Source organism: Sceloporus occidentalis, unplaced genomic scaffold, assembly GCF_023333645.1.
Source record: "Sceloporus occidentalis isolate IW3139 unplaced genomic scaffold, rSceOcc1.0.p SCAF_4, whole genome shotgun sequence".
In the NCBI taxonomy this organism is placed as follows: Eukaryota; Metazoa; Chordata; class Lepidosauria; order Squamata; family Phrynosomatidae; genus Sceloporus; species Sceloporus occidentalis.
The window spans coordinates 81,810,708-81,826,072 of NW_028316984.1; the positions used below are offsets into that span (position 1 = coordinate 81,810,708).

The 15,365-nt window shown below is 46.7% G+C and overlaps 1 protein-coding gene across 1 annotated transcript in view; it reads left to right on the forward strand.

Annotated features, from left to right (window-relative positions):
* The first annotated feature begins 13,964 nt into the window (after positions 1 to 13,964).
* The window catches only part of LOC149314114 (aldehyde dehydrogenase family 3 member B1-like), a 73,650-nt gene continuing 72,249 nt past the window's right edge, over positions 13,965 to 15,365 (forward strand). Inside the window, exons 1-2 of the mRNA XM_089523062.1 lie at positions 13,965 to 14,219; positions 15,154 to 15,262. Coding sequence (XP_089379188.1) covers positions 13,965 to 14,219; positions 15,154 to 15,262 — 364 coding nt within the window. The remainder of the gene's footprint in view (positions 14,220 to 15,153; positions 15,263 to 15,365) is intronic.

Consider the following 15,365-nt stretch of genomic DNA (forward strand, 5'->3'; position numbering starts at 1 on the left):
CATCAGACGGCTTGGACATAATTCATCCAAGGCTTTAGAGGTAATTATCAGGATGCTGGACTTTGCTCAGAAACAGACCAGTCGCCAGTGAAGCTGTTGTGTGTCCCCTGCAACCCACTCCCTTTAATATTCTGGCTGCAGACCTTTGGACCAGTTGGAGTGTGCAAACATTCTTCAAGAACTGCCCCGTGGAGAGCATGTTTCAGTAATCCAAACAGGATGTAAGTACTGTAGTTCCACTGAGATTTTAGATTCACATTTGGATCTAGGCCAAAAACTCTTTGGGATGGCTGTTATGGTAGAGTTTAGTCTTTTTAGATTATGCGGTCTTGAAAAATTATTTTGGAAAAATAATTCTAAATTCTAGGATTATTTCCCCAAAATTCTGCCTTTTGCAGGGCATACAAATAGATCTGAATGGTGAATGGAGACCAGATTTAATAGCTGCTGATAGCACAAGCTCACCTCCTCTAAACCTCAGTTCCTAGAAACGCTAAAAATCCAGTTCTTAGGATCAGAATGAGCCGACTCTCTTCCTCAGGCTGCACCCTCCATCACCAATAATTTCCCACTCCTTTTGGGAAGGGAAATCTGACATTCTCCTGAGCCCGATCTATGAGCATGATGACAACAGTGGGACCCAGTTCTGGGAGAGGGACAGGATGTATATGCAAGTAGATCCATGGAATGCCTTCTTTGTCTATTTGGATCTCAGCTTTTAAAGCAGCCACCTGCATGAATATGACTATTCTGGATGTTTCACATTTTCCAAGTTTCACTTCCTCTGTAGGGTCTCAGTTCCTCTGTTACTTCAGCTTTTCACTGTGATCTAACTTTCATTTTCATTTCCCTATCCTTTGCAGAAATTTACAGAAAGTGTGAGCTAAATATGTTCACTAACAGAGTGACACTAAGAGCGATGATCTTAGGCTTTTTAAAGTAGCTGTAGAGAAATTTATTGATTTTTTTGCACTCCAGGGTTTTACAGTTTTGACGAGTAGGTTTGCCATTGGGATGCATCACACGAGGCAGGTAAATCACAATTACAGCAGCATAATAGTGTCTTTGCCTGGGACTTATCACATGATGTACGGTAGTTCTTCTTCTGTTGTTCTTCTGGTAGAAGACAGTTTGGAAAGCATTCCTTAACACACACAACAATATCTGATAATGGCACCCTTTTCCACTACTATTTTGCTACAATTTCTAATTCAAAATTAAGTTCTGCTGTATGCCAATTTTGGATGGTCAGATGGTCTGTTGACATGCTTTGTGTGTGGCTTAGGTGCCCCTTGCTTCTATCCTTGTGCAGTATTGGGAAACTTCACTCTACCTCTGGTGATCATGTGAAAAGGTGGAAAATTCAATTTGATTTCAGTTTGAGATGGCAAAGTTAACTGTGAAACTTCTAAACTTGTTTTGTCCAAAGAAAAAAGATGCAGTGGCAAATGACACCCACCCAACTGGGGCTTGTCAGAGAAGCCAAGTAGGTCAAACTTGGCTCACTGCCTCCCTTACCCCACATCCTTTTCCAGCTGGAGTAGCCCAGTTCCAGAATCTCTCTCTCTCTCAGTCATGCACATATACACATACATACATGTTTGGAAATGTAAGTGGAAAACAGGCTTACAGTTTTTTAAAAAAAAGATATTTCATTAACCCTGTCTTCTGCCTCTTCTTGTTACTTCTACCTTCAGACTTAATTAATTGTAGGCAGATGAAAGCCAGCTGCTATTTTAGGTCTGATCTATCCTGAATTGGGAATCTTCCCTTCACACACAAGTGGGGGGGGGGGGAGGCAGAAGGCTGTGAGGCTTATTTTTCTGTACATGTGATTAAATAAATACCATTTTAAATGTAAGACTATTTTCATGACAGAATTGGGGGCATTCTTATCAAATTTGCAGATGACACCAAATTAGGAGGAATAGCTAATACTCCAGAGGACAGGATCAAAATTCAAAATGACCCGAATAGACTAGAAAGCTGGGCCAAAGCTAACAAAATGAAATTAAACACGGAGAAATGTAAGGTATTGCACTTAGGGCAGAAAAATGAAATACACAGATAAAGGATGGGGGACACCTGGCTGAACGAGAGACTACATATGAAAGGCATCTGGGAGTCCAAGTAGACCACAAATTGAACATGAGTCAACAGTGTGATGCGGCAGCTAACAAGGCCAATGCGATTTTAGGCTGCATCAATAAAAGTATAATGTCTAGATCAAGGAAAGTAATAGTGCCACTCTATTCCGCTTTGGTCAGACCACACCTGGAATATTGTGTCCAGTTCTGGGCACCGAAATTCAAAAAGGACATTGAGAAATGAGCATGTCCAGAGGAGGGTGACTAAAATGGTGACGGGTCTGGAAACCATGCCCTATGAGGAACGCCTTAGGGAGCTGGGGATGTTTAGCCTGGAAAAGAGAAGGTTAAGAGGTGATATGATAGCCCTGCTTAAATATTTGAAGGGATGTCATATTGAGGAGGGAGCAAGCTTGTTTTCTGCTGCTCCAGAGACTAGGACCTGGAGCAATGGATGCAAACTGCAGGAAAAGAGATTCCACCTCAACATTAGGAGGACCTTCCTGACAGTGAGGGCTGTTTGACAGTGGAACACACTTCCTCAGAGTATAGTGGAGTCTCCTTCTTTGGAGGTCTTTAAACAGAGGCTGGATGGCCATCTGTCAGGGATGCTTTGATTGAGAGTTCCTGCATGGCAGGGGGTTGGACTGGATGCCCCTTGCGGTCTCTTCCAACTCTATGATTCTATGACTCTATGATTCATTTATATTTCTGTGTGGGTGTATTTGTGTGTATATTTGTGTGTATATTTGTGCATGTGTGCGAGACTGAGCTGTTATGCAGACAGTAAAAATAATGCAGGTAGAATCTGGTTTTAATTTTTGTTATTCACATTCATTTTGAATACATCCAATTAAGTTCTGGGAGGAGCTGCCAAAAACCTCCACTTAATGCAGGATAAGTTTTTCTATAAGATTTGGATTCTCAGCAGAGGTGAATAGATGGGGGATAAACCAGGGTAAAACTCTGCATGCCTTGAATGTGTTTTGAATACATTCACATTATTGACCCCATTTTTATGTAAATGAACTCCCAGAGATGCCCTTAGATGGGGTTCCATAGTATCAATAGCAAAGGTCGTATGCGTGAGTGAGATTATTTGCATAGTCATGCTAAAAAACGACAACATGTGAATGACCCTGAAATAGGAATTCCAGGGGTGTAGCTGCAAAAAGGGATGTGTAGGGGTTTCCATGGCTTACATTAAAAAAGAGAGAAAAGAGTCTAATTCAGGAGGGCAGTGTTGCCAACAAGCCTCAAAGATATTCCCTGGAATGTTTTACAAAAATCCCCGGAATTCCTCGATATTACCCGGAATATTCCATCAATATCCCCAGAAAATCCCTGTAATGTTAATATGGCAGATCTTTTGCAAATAAACGTAAACATAATTGAATAAAAAATAATTGTAACTTATTTCAACTCTCAAAATTAAAAAAATTAAGACACCATTTTTCATCTACAAGCTATTGCAGCAACGCAAAAACTTGCCACCTTGGTTGTAATCCCTGGCCAGAAGTTAATCAATTTAAAATGCATCAGGTTTACCTGGTATTTTTTGTAAAATTGGTACTATAAAACAACGCTGCAGATCCAAGTAAAAGGTGCAGTACAATAAAACATGCCCCACTGTTTCTACCTCCCCAGACCCACACGAACATAAACATCCAGAGAATGGTTTATTATATCTTCCTGCAAGTAAGGCCAATGGAAGTACATTACATTTGGCCAGGGTAAAGGCTTCCTATACTTTGGATATGTTAGATTTTTCAAATATGCAGCAAGGACCAAGCCTCTCCCACTGTCTTTAAAAGTTGAGTGTAAAGAGGCTGTACTTACATGATTTTGTTGTTCAATGTCCCGTATGCGCTGGCGGATGTTCACACACTGCAGAAATAATCCAGTTTGACACCCCTTTTACTGCCCTGGTTCAGTGCTAGGAAATTTTAAGAATTGTAGTTTTGTGAGAAAGAGCTCTAGTGCCACAATAAACTACAATTCCCATGCATCTGAGGAAGTAGGCTTAAGTCTAGGGAAGCTTATGCTGTCAACTTCTTTCTTTCAGTGAGTCTCAAAGGTGCTACAAGATCTCTCTATATCATCATTGCCATTATTATTATATCTAACCAAATGCACTTGAGAAAGTGGACTTAAGTTTAGGAAAGCTCATTCTGCCAACTCCTTTCTTGTAGGGCGTCTCAAAGGGGTTACAAGATTACTCTACAAAATTATTATTATTATTATTATTATTATTATTATTATTTCCAAATGCATGTGAGGGAGCAGACTGAATAGGGCAGGATTGGATGGCCAATCCAGAGGAGCAGCAGCGATTGGCTAAGGCTGCTGAATGTGATAGATTGGATTGGGGGACGGTCATGCATGGCCTGGCTGGCTGGGTGACCAGATGTCCTTCTTTTCCAGGAGATGTCCTACATTAAACCTTCTATCCAGGAAGAATTCCAAAATGTCCTCCATTTTGAGCATGACCATTTGAGCATGCTGCCCAAATACACCTCAGGTCCATCCCCACTTCCAGGAGCATTCCTACCAGTTCTTTTTGGATCCGGGAGTTTTCTGAGTTAAGAAAATGGCCGCCAGAGTGCTCCTGGAAGCGGGGATGGACCCGAGTTGTATTCGGGTGGCAAATTAGGCAGCAAAAACCTTGCGATAATATCAGGCTGCCACCCGCATTAAGCCGAGTAGAGGTAAATCAATTTATTAAACCATGGGATAAGCTACAAAGCTTCCACAAGAGGGGCTTCTACCCATAGAGAGATGCAATGTTAAATATAATTTCATCTGTTGAATTTCTGGCACTTGTGCAGCTGATAAGAGACAGGAGCCTTGATGCAAAATATATGGCAGCACTAGCAGTAATAGTGGAATAAAGGTCCAATGCCACAGAAGCCAATCCAATCCATATATACTGTATAACTATATGAAGCAGGGCCACTAGAGGGAGCGCATAAACCACAGAAGTCATGATTGTTCACCAACTCTTGCTAGAAAGATGTTATGGAGATGAAAGAGCCCAGCTAATAGCCTGACCTTCACCATGTATTTTGGTCCACAGTTGATTTTTGTTAAATTTGTTAGCTCAGTACTGTTTTAGTACTATCGTGGTCCTGACTAGTATTGACGTCTTCTGTTGCCTGCTATTCACAATAGAAATAAAGTGTCTGTTAGCAACAGATGGTTTCCCCCTTCTCATTTTGATAACCAGTGTCTGTCTGTCTGTCTCTGTGCGTGCACACACACACAATGGCCCCACTCGAGTTTAGGATTTCCTGCACAAACTGCTTTTGTTTTTTTACAAAAATTAATTCTGCCGCACTCATGCACATGAAGAAATGATGTAACTAGATTGACCCTGGGTCACATTTCTCTCCTCTCAAGATGTGGAGCAAGAGAAATAGCTATGTTTTGTACTGAAATCCATTTCTGCTTGGTTTTGAAATGACCTGGGAACTCCTTTCCCAGAATGGTTAGACTGGGACCCTCCCTACTTTCGTTCTGCAGACATGAAACCCTTTCTGTTTTGAACAATAGGCCTTTGAAGACTGAGTGTACAAGGCCCATCCCAACTAAACATTGGATTTTCTATCTGTTATTTTTGTTGTGCTGCTTTAAAAAATGGTTTATGTTTTTAACTGATTTTAATTTTTTGATAGTTTAATTATCTTTTATATTATATTGTGAGAATGTTAACTATATGTTTTTTATTTGTTGTAAGCAGTCTTAAATCCCAAACTGGGATAAGGTGGGATATTACTTCTACTACTATTACTACTACTACCACCATCATTATGAGCCATTTGCCAGGGACTCTTTGGTTTTAACTTTTTGACACATTTCAACATGTTTTGTTGAAGCCAAGAAAATATAACAGATCATCTGGTTAGGACTAAAATTCCCCATAAAACCTATTCACATGTTTACTTCTAGATGGGGCCCCCAATCTACTCTACACCATATGTGCAACTTGTTATTGGGACAACTTACTTTGTGTAATTTGCTGCACACAACACACCTGAAACTTTCCTAGATATTTAACCTCAGAGATGGGTTGTTTACTCTGCACTGGAAATATATACAGTAATCAGAAATGTACCTATTTGGCTTATGTATTATAAAGAACATTTAAATGATATGTACAGGAATGCTGAAGATGCCAGGTCACTTTTGGAGGGTATCTTACTTTCTTCCTCTTCTTCTTTCTTTTCCTCTTCCTCTTCTGCAGTGCTGTTTGTGCAATTTCCTCTGTGTGACATGAAGTGACAGGACTTAGGATATTTTGTTGTTCATCATCAACAACACAGTCACCCTCTAGATTTATGGACTGGGATTATGATAATACTTGAGTAGGGTTGCCATCCCTGAGGACCTCCAAACCGGGAAAAATGTAGGACAAGGTTTTAAAATGTAGGATTTTTTTTTTAAATTTCCTGGCCAGGAAATTTAAAAAAAAGGTCCTACATTTTAAAACCTTGTCCTCCTTCCCGGCTTGGGAGGAAGCCTCAGCCTCCTCTCAGGCCGGGAAGGGGCGCGGTGGCCGCCCGTCATCGCGGCCATCGCCGCGGTTGCAAGTGGCCTCCTCCTCCTCCCAGGCCCGGCGATGCCTTGGAGGACTCCGCGATCGCGGAGCTGCCCCCAGGGCCTCGCTGGGGGGGAATCCCGGGGCGGGGCCAAACCGGGGCGGGACTGTGCGGACCCGCCCCCAGGCGGGATATGGCAGCCCTACTTCCAGAATGCCCTCTCTCTGCCTTCTCCCAGCAGCTGATTCCTTAATTAGAGGAGGAAAAGCAGCCGGGGAACCTGAAGTGGGGAGTGTGTGTGTATTCCTTTAAGACATGAGAGGACTCTCCCTCTTTGGCACAGCAAGGCATCCTGGGAAATGAAGTCATCTGAGGCTTGCTTTCCACACAGCTGATTTGACGCAAAGGGAGTCAATCCACAAGCAAAAAGAAAGCGTGAATCCAGTAATTTTGCAAATTTGCTCATTTCTTGATTCCCCTCCCATTCTCCCTGGATTCCCTCCGGATTGGGTGCAGCGTCATGTGATAAGCGACTGCAAAGTTGTCTTTAAACTCTGCATTGGGGCCACTTTAACCCTCCAGTTTCTCTCGTGTGATAACCCTCTAAGGGGGCTCATGGTGGTGGGAGCTGATACTCAGTTCTGCCCCTGCTTCTAGTAACAAGCGAAGGGTCACTAAGTAGTGAGGAGGGTGGTTGGAGAGGGCTGGAACGATCCACCTAGCAGAAAGGAAATGGCGGATGTGGCTGGGCAGGTGGTCCGAGTTCAAGGGACTGCTTCTTCTCCCTTCAGAGGGATACAGCCTCTGGGGCGGGGAGAAGGGGCACCTGTCTTTTCTGTGGGGGAAGGCGGTGTGAAGGGAGCGGGAAGCCGGGAAGGGAGGGCCGGAGGCGGCGGCGGAGGAAGAGGGTAAAGCCATCTAGTCCAAAACCCTTCTGGGCTGCCATGGGGCTGAGAGAGTGAGACTGGCCCATGGGTGGCCAGAGTATGTGACCCCTCCTCCTCCTCCTTATCCATCTGCAGTTCCTGGAGAAAGGCTTTGGGCAGGTCATGGGCCAGAGGTAGGGCCAGGCGGGGGTGATGCGGGTTGCAGGGGATTCTGGCTACACCTTGCCACTTTCCCCCATAAACATTCTCAGCATCCCTCATTTCAGGGTGTATGAGGCCTGTGAGAGTGGTGAGGGATGATGAGGGTTGCAATCCAAGGGATTCTGGTTACAGAGGAAGCCACTATCCCCCATCATCTTGCCACCTTCCCCCATAAACATTCCCAGCACCCCTCCTTTGCGGTTCTACACTGGCTCTGAGGGTGGTGGTGGTGCTGCTGCTGGGGATGATGGGATTTGCAGTGCAACCGGGTCTGGGTACAGATGATGAAGCCCACTCCCAAGTTGGGGTCCTGTCACATGGAGATGCCTCTAATCTCCTTCTCCAGCCTGAAAAATGTTGGGTTGCATGTAGGGACGATGGGATCTCTAATCCAAACAGTGGGAAAAGAAGGCCGCAGATGGTTCTGGGCACTTCCTTTCCCCTTCCTTCCTTCCTTCCTTCCTTCCTTCCTTCCTTCCTTCCTCTTTCTTTCTTTCTTTCTTTCATTCCCTCCTTCCCTCTTTCTTTCCCTTCGTTCCTTCCTTCCTTTCTTCCCTTCTTCCTTTCCCCTTCCTTCCTTTCTTCCCTTCTTCCTTTCCCCTTCCTTCCTTCCTTCCTTCCTTCCTTCCTTCCTTCCTTCCTTCCTTACCATCTTTCCTTCCTTCTTTCCTTCCTTCCTTCTTTCTTATTTAATTTTTTTTTCTTTTTCTTATTTTAATTATTTTTATTACACAGTACATAATGCAAATTGTACAATGCACATTTCGTAATATGCTTTTCTCACCTCTCCCCCGTTCCCCAAAACAGCATTAGAGGGAAATGCATACCAATCAAGTTAACAATCATGATTGGAGATGTGGAAAATATCATTCATTATATTTTTTTTACTTCTTCATAACCCATTTTACCTTCCACTTTCTTAATCACAATTTCCTATTTTCCATGATTCTTTATTTCTTTTCCCTATATATTTAAGTCGTCTTTCCCTAAGGAAATCAAACAATATGTATTCTTTTATATATTTAAAGAAATAAGATTTATTTCAGTTTGATTTCTTTTTCCACCCAAAAGCAATCACTGCATGGACAGCATTTAGAAACTTTTTATTAAATATCTTTGATTACTATTCAGTTTTAATTCCCCTAAACTGGAGCCCATTCGGCTGGAGGCAGGGGCCAAAGGAGGGGGACTGGGACAAGTGCCCAAGCTCCTTCCTTCGGCTTCTCTTCCCTTCGGCCGAACGGGCCCCTTGGAGCCCGTGCGGCCAGAGGCAGGGGCCAAAGGAGGGGGACTGGGGCGGGTGCCCAAGCACCTTCCTTCAGCTTAGGCTTGCCATATCCCGCCTGGGGGCGGGACTTTCCCAGTTTGGGGTGGGGCCACATGGTCCCACCCCGGTTTAGCCCCTCCCCCGGGACCTCCCCCCCCAGCAAGGCCCTGGAGGCAGCTCCACCCCTTCCTCCCCATGGCTGTGTGCCACCCTCCCCGCCTCCCTGCCTGGCTTAGCCTAGAGAGCAGGTCTTCAAGACATCTGCCACTCAGAGCTATTGCCAGCCCACTTGGTATATATACCCTGCAAGAGGCATTACTTTCAGGTTACAGTGAGCAAAGAAAAAAAGGCCATCAATCGTTCCTGTTTCCCTGGGAGTCTAATTGCCTCATCTTTTAAATGTATAGCACTCAGTATTCTTGTAATTCTTTATCACAGGGTCGTTTTTGAGGCCCTAAACACCTTTCCGTGTAATATGCAAATTTCTCTGGAAGCTGACCAATGGGAAAGAAGCAATCAGCCCCCCTCCACTTGGGTTGGTTTTCAATGGCTTGGAAGGAAGAGATTTTGCCTTGCTTGTAAATAGGAAGGGCTTTAGGATAGCAGAAGGCTGCAGAAATAGTTTGACCCCCCCTTAAACATCCATGGCTCAGTTCTATGGGATTCTGGGAATTGTAGTTTCTTGTGGCACCAGAGCTCTTTTGACAAAAGGAAGCTGAATGCTCCACAGAGGAGGCGGGGGCAGAGCTTCTTGCCAGCAGTCTGCGGTGGAAGAGAGGAGGCTGATGGTCCTGGCCACTTCCCTTGGCTCCCTCCCTCCTCCTCCTCCTCCTCCTCCTCCTCCTCTCAGAGTAGTCACAGCCAAGGTGAGCTTCTCATTCACACTCCCTGGCTTTTCTCTCCCCCCCCCTCTCTGCACTTTGAGACCCCTTTAACTGCCAAAGCTCAATGCGACAATAAACTACAATTCCCAGGATTCCATAGCACTGAGCCCTGGCAGTCCAAGCAGTGTGTTTTGGACACAGAGATCCTCCAAATGAATCCAGTCCCTAGCTTTTATATCTCTCTCACACACTGCAGGAATAATAACCCGCTTTGAGACTGCTTTAACTCAGTGCTAGGGAATCCTGGGAATGCTAGTGTTTGGGAGACATTGAGACTTCTCTGTCAGTGATGGCTCTGAGGCCACAATAGACTACAATTCCCAGGATTCCCCAGCACTGAGCAGTCTCAAACTGGACCATTTCCTCAGTGTGGATGCACCTGGGGAGGAATTCTGGGCACTGCAGTTCAACTACGTTTGGAGGGTTATGGGACTCCCTGTTAGAGAGAGCTCTGGGGCCACAATGTACTACAATTCCCAGCATTCCCCAGCACTAACCCAGGACAGTTAAGTCACTCTTAAACTGGATTATTTCCTCAGTGTGGATGCAGCTTTGGTGAGGAACTCTGGGCATTTCAGTCCAGCATTGTTTTATTTCTGCAGTGTGTTTTGGACCAGAGACAAGGTGACCAGGCATCCTCCTCCTTTTCCAGGACATGTCCTCCATTTGGATCATGGCTAAGAAGCATGGATTTATAATTACATGGGTGTTTTTAGCTTTTATTTTTGGCCATGTCCTACATTTTTTTGCTTGGGTGCCCTACATTTTGGGGTGAGGGCATTGGTCACCTTGGTCAGAGAGCTTTCCAGGGGTTAACTGCCATTCTGCTGTGGTGCTGGAACAAACCACCATTCCCAGAATTCCATAGCATTCATCCAAGACAGTTAAAGTGGTCTCAAACCAGATTATTTCTCCAGTGTAGATGCAGCCCAAGCCTTTTGCCTCTCTTATGCCTGAGATTTCAAAGCCCAGCCTTGGCACCACAACAAACTACAAATCCCAGGATTCCATAGGATGGAGTGATGAGAGTGAAAGCAGTGTGGCAGCAGCCTAAGTGTGCTTAATGCAGTTCTTAACATGGTGCACCTCTTGCCTACAGAGTCTCACAAGACTTTTTTGTTTAACAACTTGTACCCATTAACTCCATTTCATGTCTCCTTTATTTAGTGGGGTGGAATACAGACAAAACAAGTCAAAATGAAGAAAAACCAAAGTCCCTTGACCAAGTACACACTTCTGAGAAGTATACTTGGTGAGACACCTGAAACCGAGGGCAAATCCACTTTTTGTTTAACCATGTTCTATATGCATAGCCATGTTAACCCATGTTCAGTGTTAAACCCAAAGGGTTTGGTTGTGGAATAAGCCTCTGAAATATGCAAGAGGCAATGTTAAAATAAAGCCATGATCAATGCCCAAATGTGCTGTTTGGAATAGGGAGAGGGGGGCGGCCAGAAAGGGAAGTACATTTCCGTGATCTGTCTACGAATAATGTCAAAACGTCCTCCATTTTGATCATGCCTAAGAAACATGCATTTCTATTAACATTTCTAAAAAAAGCCTCAATTTTTTGAGTGTCCTCCATTTTTATAAAATGTGTCCTACATTTGAAAACGTTGTCCTGCATTTGTCCTACATATGTCCCGGTTTGGAGGTCCTCACTTATGGCAACCCTACCTCAGCTTCTCTTCCCTTCTCTCCCCTTGGAGCCCGTTCAGCCGAAGGAAGGTACCGCGAAGGAGAGGGAGGGCGTACACCTCCTCCTTCCCACGGGGCTTCGCTAGACCTGAGTTGTCCTTTGGAGGACACCTCAGGCCTCGCGAAGCCCCGAGGAAGGGAGCAGGGGCCGCTGGCCTCCTCCTCCCTGCGGGGCTTCAATAGACCTGAGGTGTCCTTCGAAGGACACCTCAGGCCTCGCGAAGCCCCTCAGAAAGGAGCAGGGGCTGCCAGCCTCCTCCTCCTCCTCCCTGCGGGGCTTTGACAGACCTGAGGTGTCCTTTGAAGGACACCTCAGGCCTGGCGAAGCCCCGCAGGGAGGGAGCAGGTTCTGCCGGCCTCCCCCTCCTCCCCCCTGTGGGGCTTCGACAGACCTGAGGTGTCCTTCGGAGGACACCTCAGGCTTGGCGAAGCCCCTCAGAAAGGAGCAAGGGCCGCCGGCCTCCTCCACCTCCTCCCTGCGGGGCTTCGGTGTCCTCCCTCCCTCAATCTTTCGTTCACTTCTTCCTTCCTTCCATCCTTCCTTCCTGCCTTAGTCCCACCCACTCTCCGTTCCTTTTGTTTATTCCTCTTTTTTCCTCCCTCCCTCCCTCCCTCCCTCCTGTCCTTTCTTCCTTCCTTCCTTTCTTCTTTCTTTCTTTCTTTCTTTCTTTCTTTCCTTCCTTCCTTCCTTCCTCAGTCCCTCCCTCCCTCCTTCCTTCCTTATCTTTTTTCTTTCTCTCCTTCCTTCCTTCTTTCTGTTCCTTTCTTTCATTCCTTCCCTTTTTCCTTCCTTCCTTCCTTCCTTCCTTCCCCTTCCTTCCTTCCTTCCTTCCTTCCTTCCTTCCCTTTTCTTTCTTTTTTCTTCTCCTTCCCATCCTCCCACATCCCTTCCCTTCCCTTCCCTTCCCTTCCCTTCCCTTCCCTTCCCTTCCCTACTGCCCTTTCCCCTCCTTCCCCTCCTTCCTTCCCCTCTATCCTCGCCTTACCCTCCTTCTTTCCCTTCTTCCCCTTTTTCCTCCCCTTCACTTTCCCCTTCCCCTTCCCCTTCCCCTTCCCCTCCCTCCCTCCCTCCCTCCTAATGAAATCCAGTCCCATGAAATAGAGCATAAAGCCGCCCAGAACATCACCAGCCCTTTCCCAAGTGGCAGCAGTGGTGCAGAGGAGGAGCCTGAGCAGCTGAGTATAAAGCCGCCGAGGACACCAAGAGCTGTTTCTCAAGCAGCGGCAGCAGCGCGGAGAAGGAGCCTGAACGGCACAGGATAGAGTCCTGCAGGAAGCCACCAGTCCTTGCCCAAGCGGAGCTGTTTAACACCGCCCAGGACATGACCAGCCCTTCCCCATGTGGCGGCTGTGGCGTGAAGGAGGAGCCTCAGTGGAAGACCATAAAGCTGTCCAGGAAAACAGTAGCCTTTTCCCAAGAGGCGGCAGCGGCGTGGAGAAGGAGCCCGAACAGCACAGGATAGAGCCCTGCAGGAAGCCACCAGTCCTTGCCCAAGCAGAGCTGTTTGACACCACCCAGGACACCACCAGCCCTTCCCAATGTGGCAGCTGTGGCGTTAAGGAAGAGCCTCAGCGGAAGACCATGAAGCTGCCAAGGACAACACTAGTCTTTTCCCAAGCTGCGGCAGCGGCACGGAGAAGGAGCCCGAACGGCAGAAGATAGAGCCCTGCAGGAAACCACCAGTCTTTGCCCAAGCGGAGCTGTTTAACACCGCCCAGGACACCACCAGCCCTTCGCCATGTGGCAGCTGTGGCGTGAAGGAGGAGCGTCAGCGGAAGACCATAAAGCCACCCAGGACAACAGCAGCCGTTCCCCAAGTGGCAGCTGTGGCGCAGAGAAGTAGCCTGAACGGCACAGGATAGAGCCCTGCAGGAAACCACCAGTCCTTGCCCAAGCGGAGCTGTTTAACACCGCCCAGAACACTGCCAGCCCTTCCCCATGTGGCGGCTGTGGTGTGAAGGAGGAGCCTCAGCGGAAGACCATAAAGCTGCCAAGGACAACATGAGCTGTTTCCGAAGTGGCGGCAGTGGCGCAGAGAAGGAGCCCAAACGGCACAGTATAGAGCCCTGCAGGAAAAAAACAGTCCTTGCCCAAGCGGAGCTGTTTAACACCGCCCAGGACACCACCAGCCCTTCGCCATGTGGCAGCTGTGGCGTGAACGAGGAGCGTCAGCGGAAGACCATAAATCCACCCAGGACAACAGCAGCCATTCCCCAAGTGGCAGCTGTGGCACAGAGAAGTAGCCCGAACGGCACAGGATAGAGCCCTGCAGGAAACCACCAGTCCTTGCCCAAGCGGAGCTGTTTAACACCGCCCAGGACACCACCAGCCCCTTCCCATGTGGCGGCTGTGGCATGAAGGAGGAGCCTGAGCAGAAGACCATAAATCTGCCCAGGACAACATGAGCTGTTTCCGAAGCGGCGGCAGTTGCGCAGAGAAGGAGCCCGAACAGCACAGGATAGAGCCCTGCAGGAAACCACCAGTCCTTGCCCAAGCGGAGCTGTTTAACACCGCCCAGGACACTGCCAGCCCTTCCCCATGTGGCGGCTGTGGTGTGAAGGAGGAGCCTCAGCGGAAGACCATAAAGCTGCCAAGGACAACACTAGCCCTTTCCGAAGTGGCGGCAGTGGCGCAGAGAAGGAGCCCAAACGGCACAGTATAGAGCCCTGCAGGAAAAAACCAGTCCTTGCCCAAGCGGAGCTGTTTAACACCACCCAGGACACCACCAGCCCTTCGCCATGTGGCAGCTGTGGCGTGAAGGAGGAGTGTCAGCGGAAGACCATAAATCCACCCAGGACAACAGCAGCCGTTCCCCAAGTGGCAGCTGTGGCGCAGAGAAGTAGCCCGAATGGCACAGGATAGAGCCCTGCAGGAAACCACCAGTCCTTGCCCAAGCGGAGCTGTTTAACACCGCCCAGGACACCACCAGCCTTTCCCCATGTGGCAGCTGTGGGGTGAAGGCGGAGCGTCAGCGGAAGACCATAAATCTGCCCAGGACAACAGCAGCCGTTCCCCAAGTGGCAGCTGCGGCGCAGAGGAGTAATCTGGTGGAATGCAAACCACTTGCCACACTCATTTTCAAGGAAAGATCATCTACCGTTTTAAGCTTGCTGTTTCTAAAAAGATCATATATAATAAGTATGGCCTTTTCCCTTCATTCCTTAGACTAGATTAATTTGTCAGCTGCACTGAAAAATTGATGATTAAGGTCTGTATAGGTGAGGGATTAGGAGATTAGGAGACAAGACTTTCCCCCCCCATTTCATCCCAAGTTTTCATTAATGTCTGCAAGAATGAGTTTTTAATATCTTATTTTTTTTAGTGGGGGGTTGAAGGAGTGACATTGGGAAATATAAGATCTAATTTAGCAAAATGTTCATGAGCAACCTCTAAAGCCATCCTGGAGGTATCTAACCTTGTCATTTGGGTATATGGATTTAGCTGGAAGGCGATGAAGTAGAGTTCAATGTTTGGGACAGGTAAACCTCCATTTTTAGAAAATAGATGACAGACATGTTTAACAAATTGAGGTTGTTTGTTCTCAAACACTAAATGGATAATTATCACCTGCCAGGTTTTGCATTTTGTAGACGGGCAGAGGGGAATCACTTGAAAAAGAAAAAGATGACTCAGGAGCAGAACATTTTCAAGAGAAAAACCCTTCCGAATCCCAGAAGAGAAAATTTAAAGATTTTCCAAGTATGTATCTTACATTGCATCCATTTTTGTGATCATGTTATAGTTATGAGATAGCTTTGGTGATCATAATTCCTAGATATATAGATTCCGAGGGCTGAAGCTT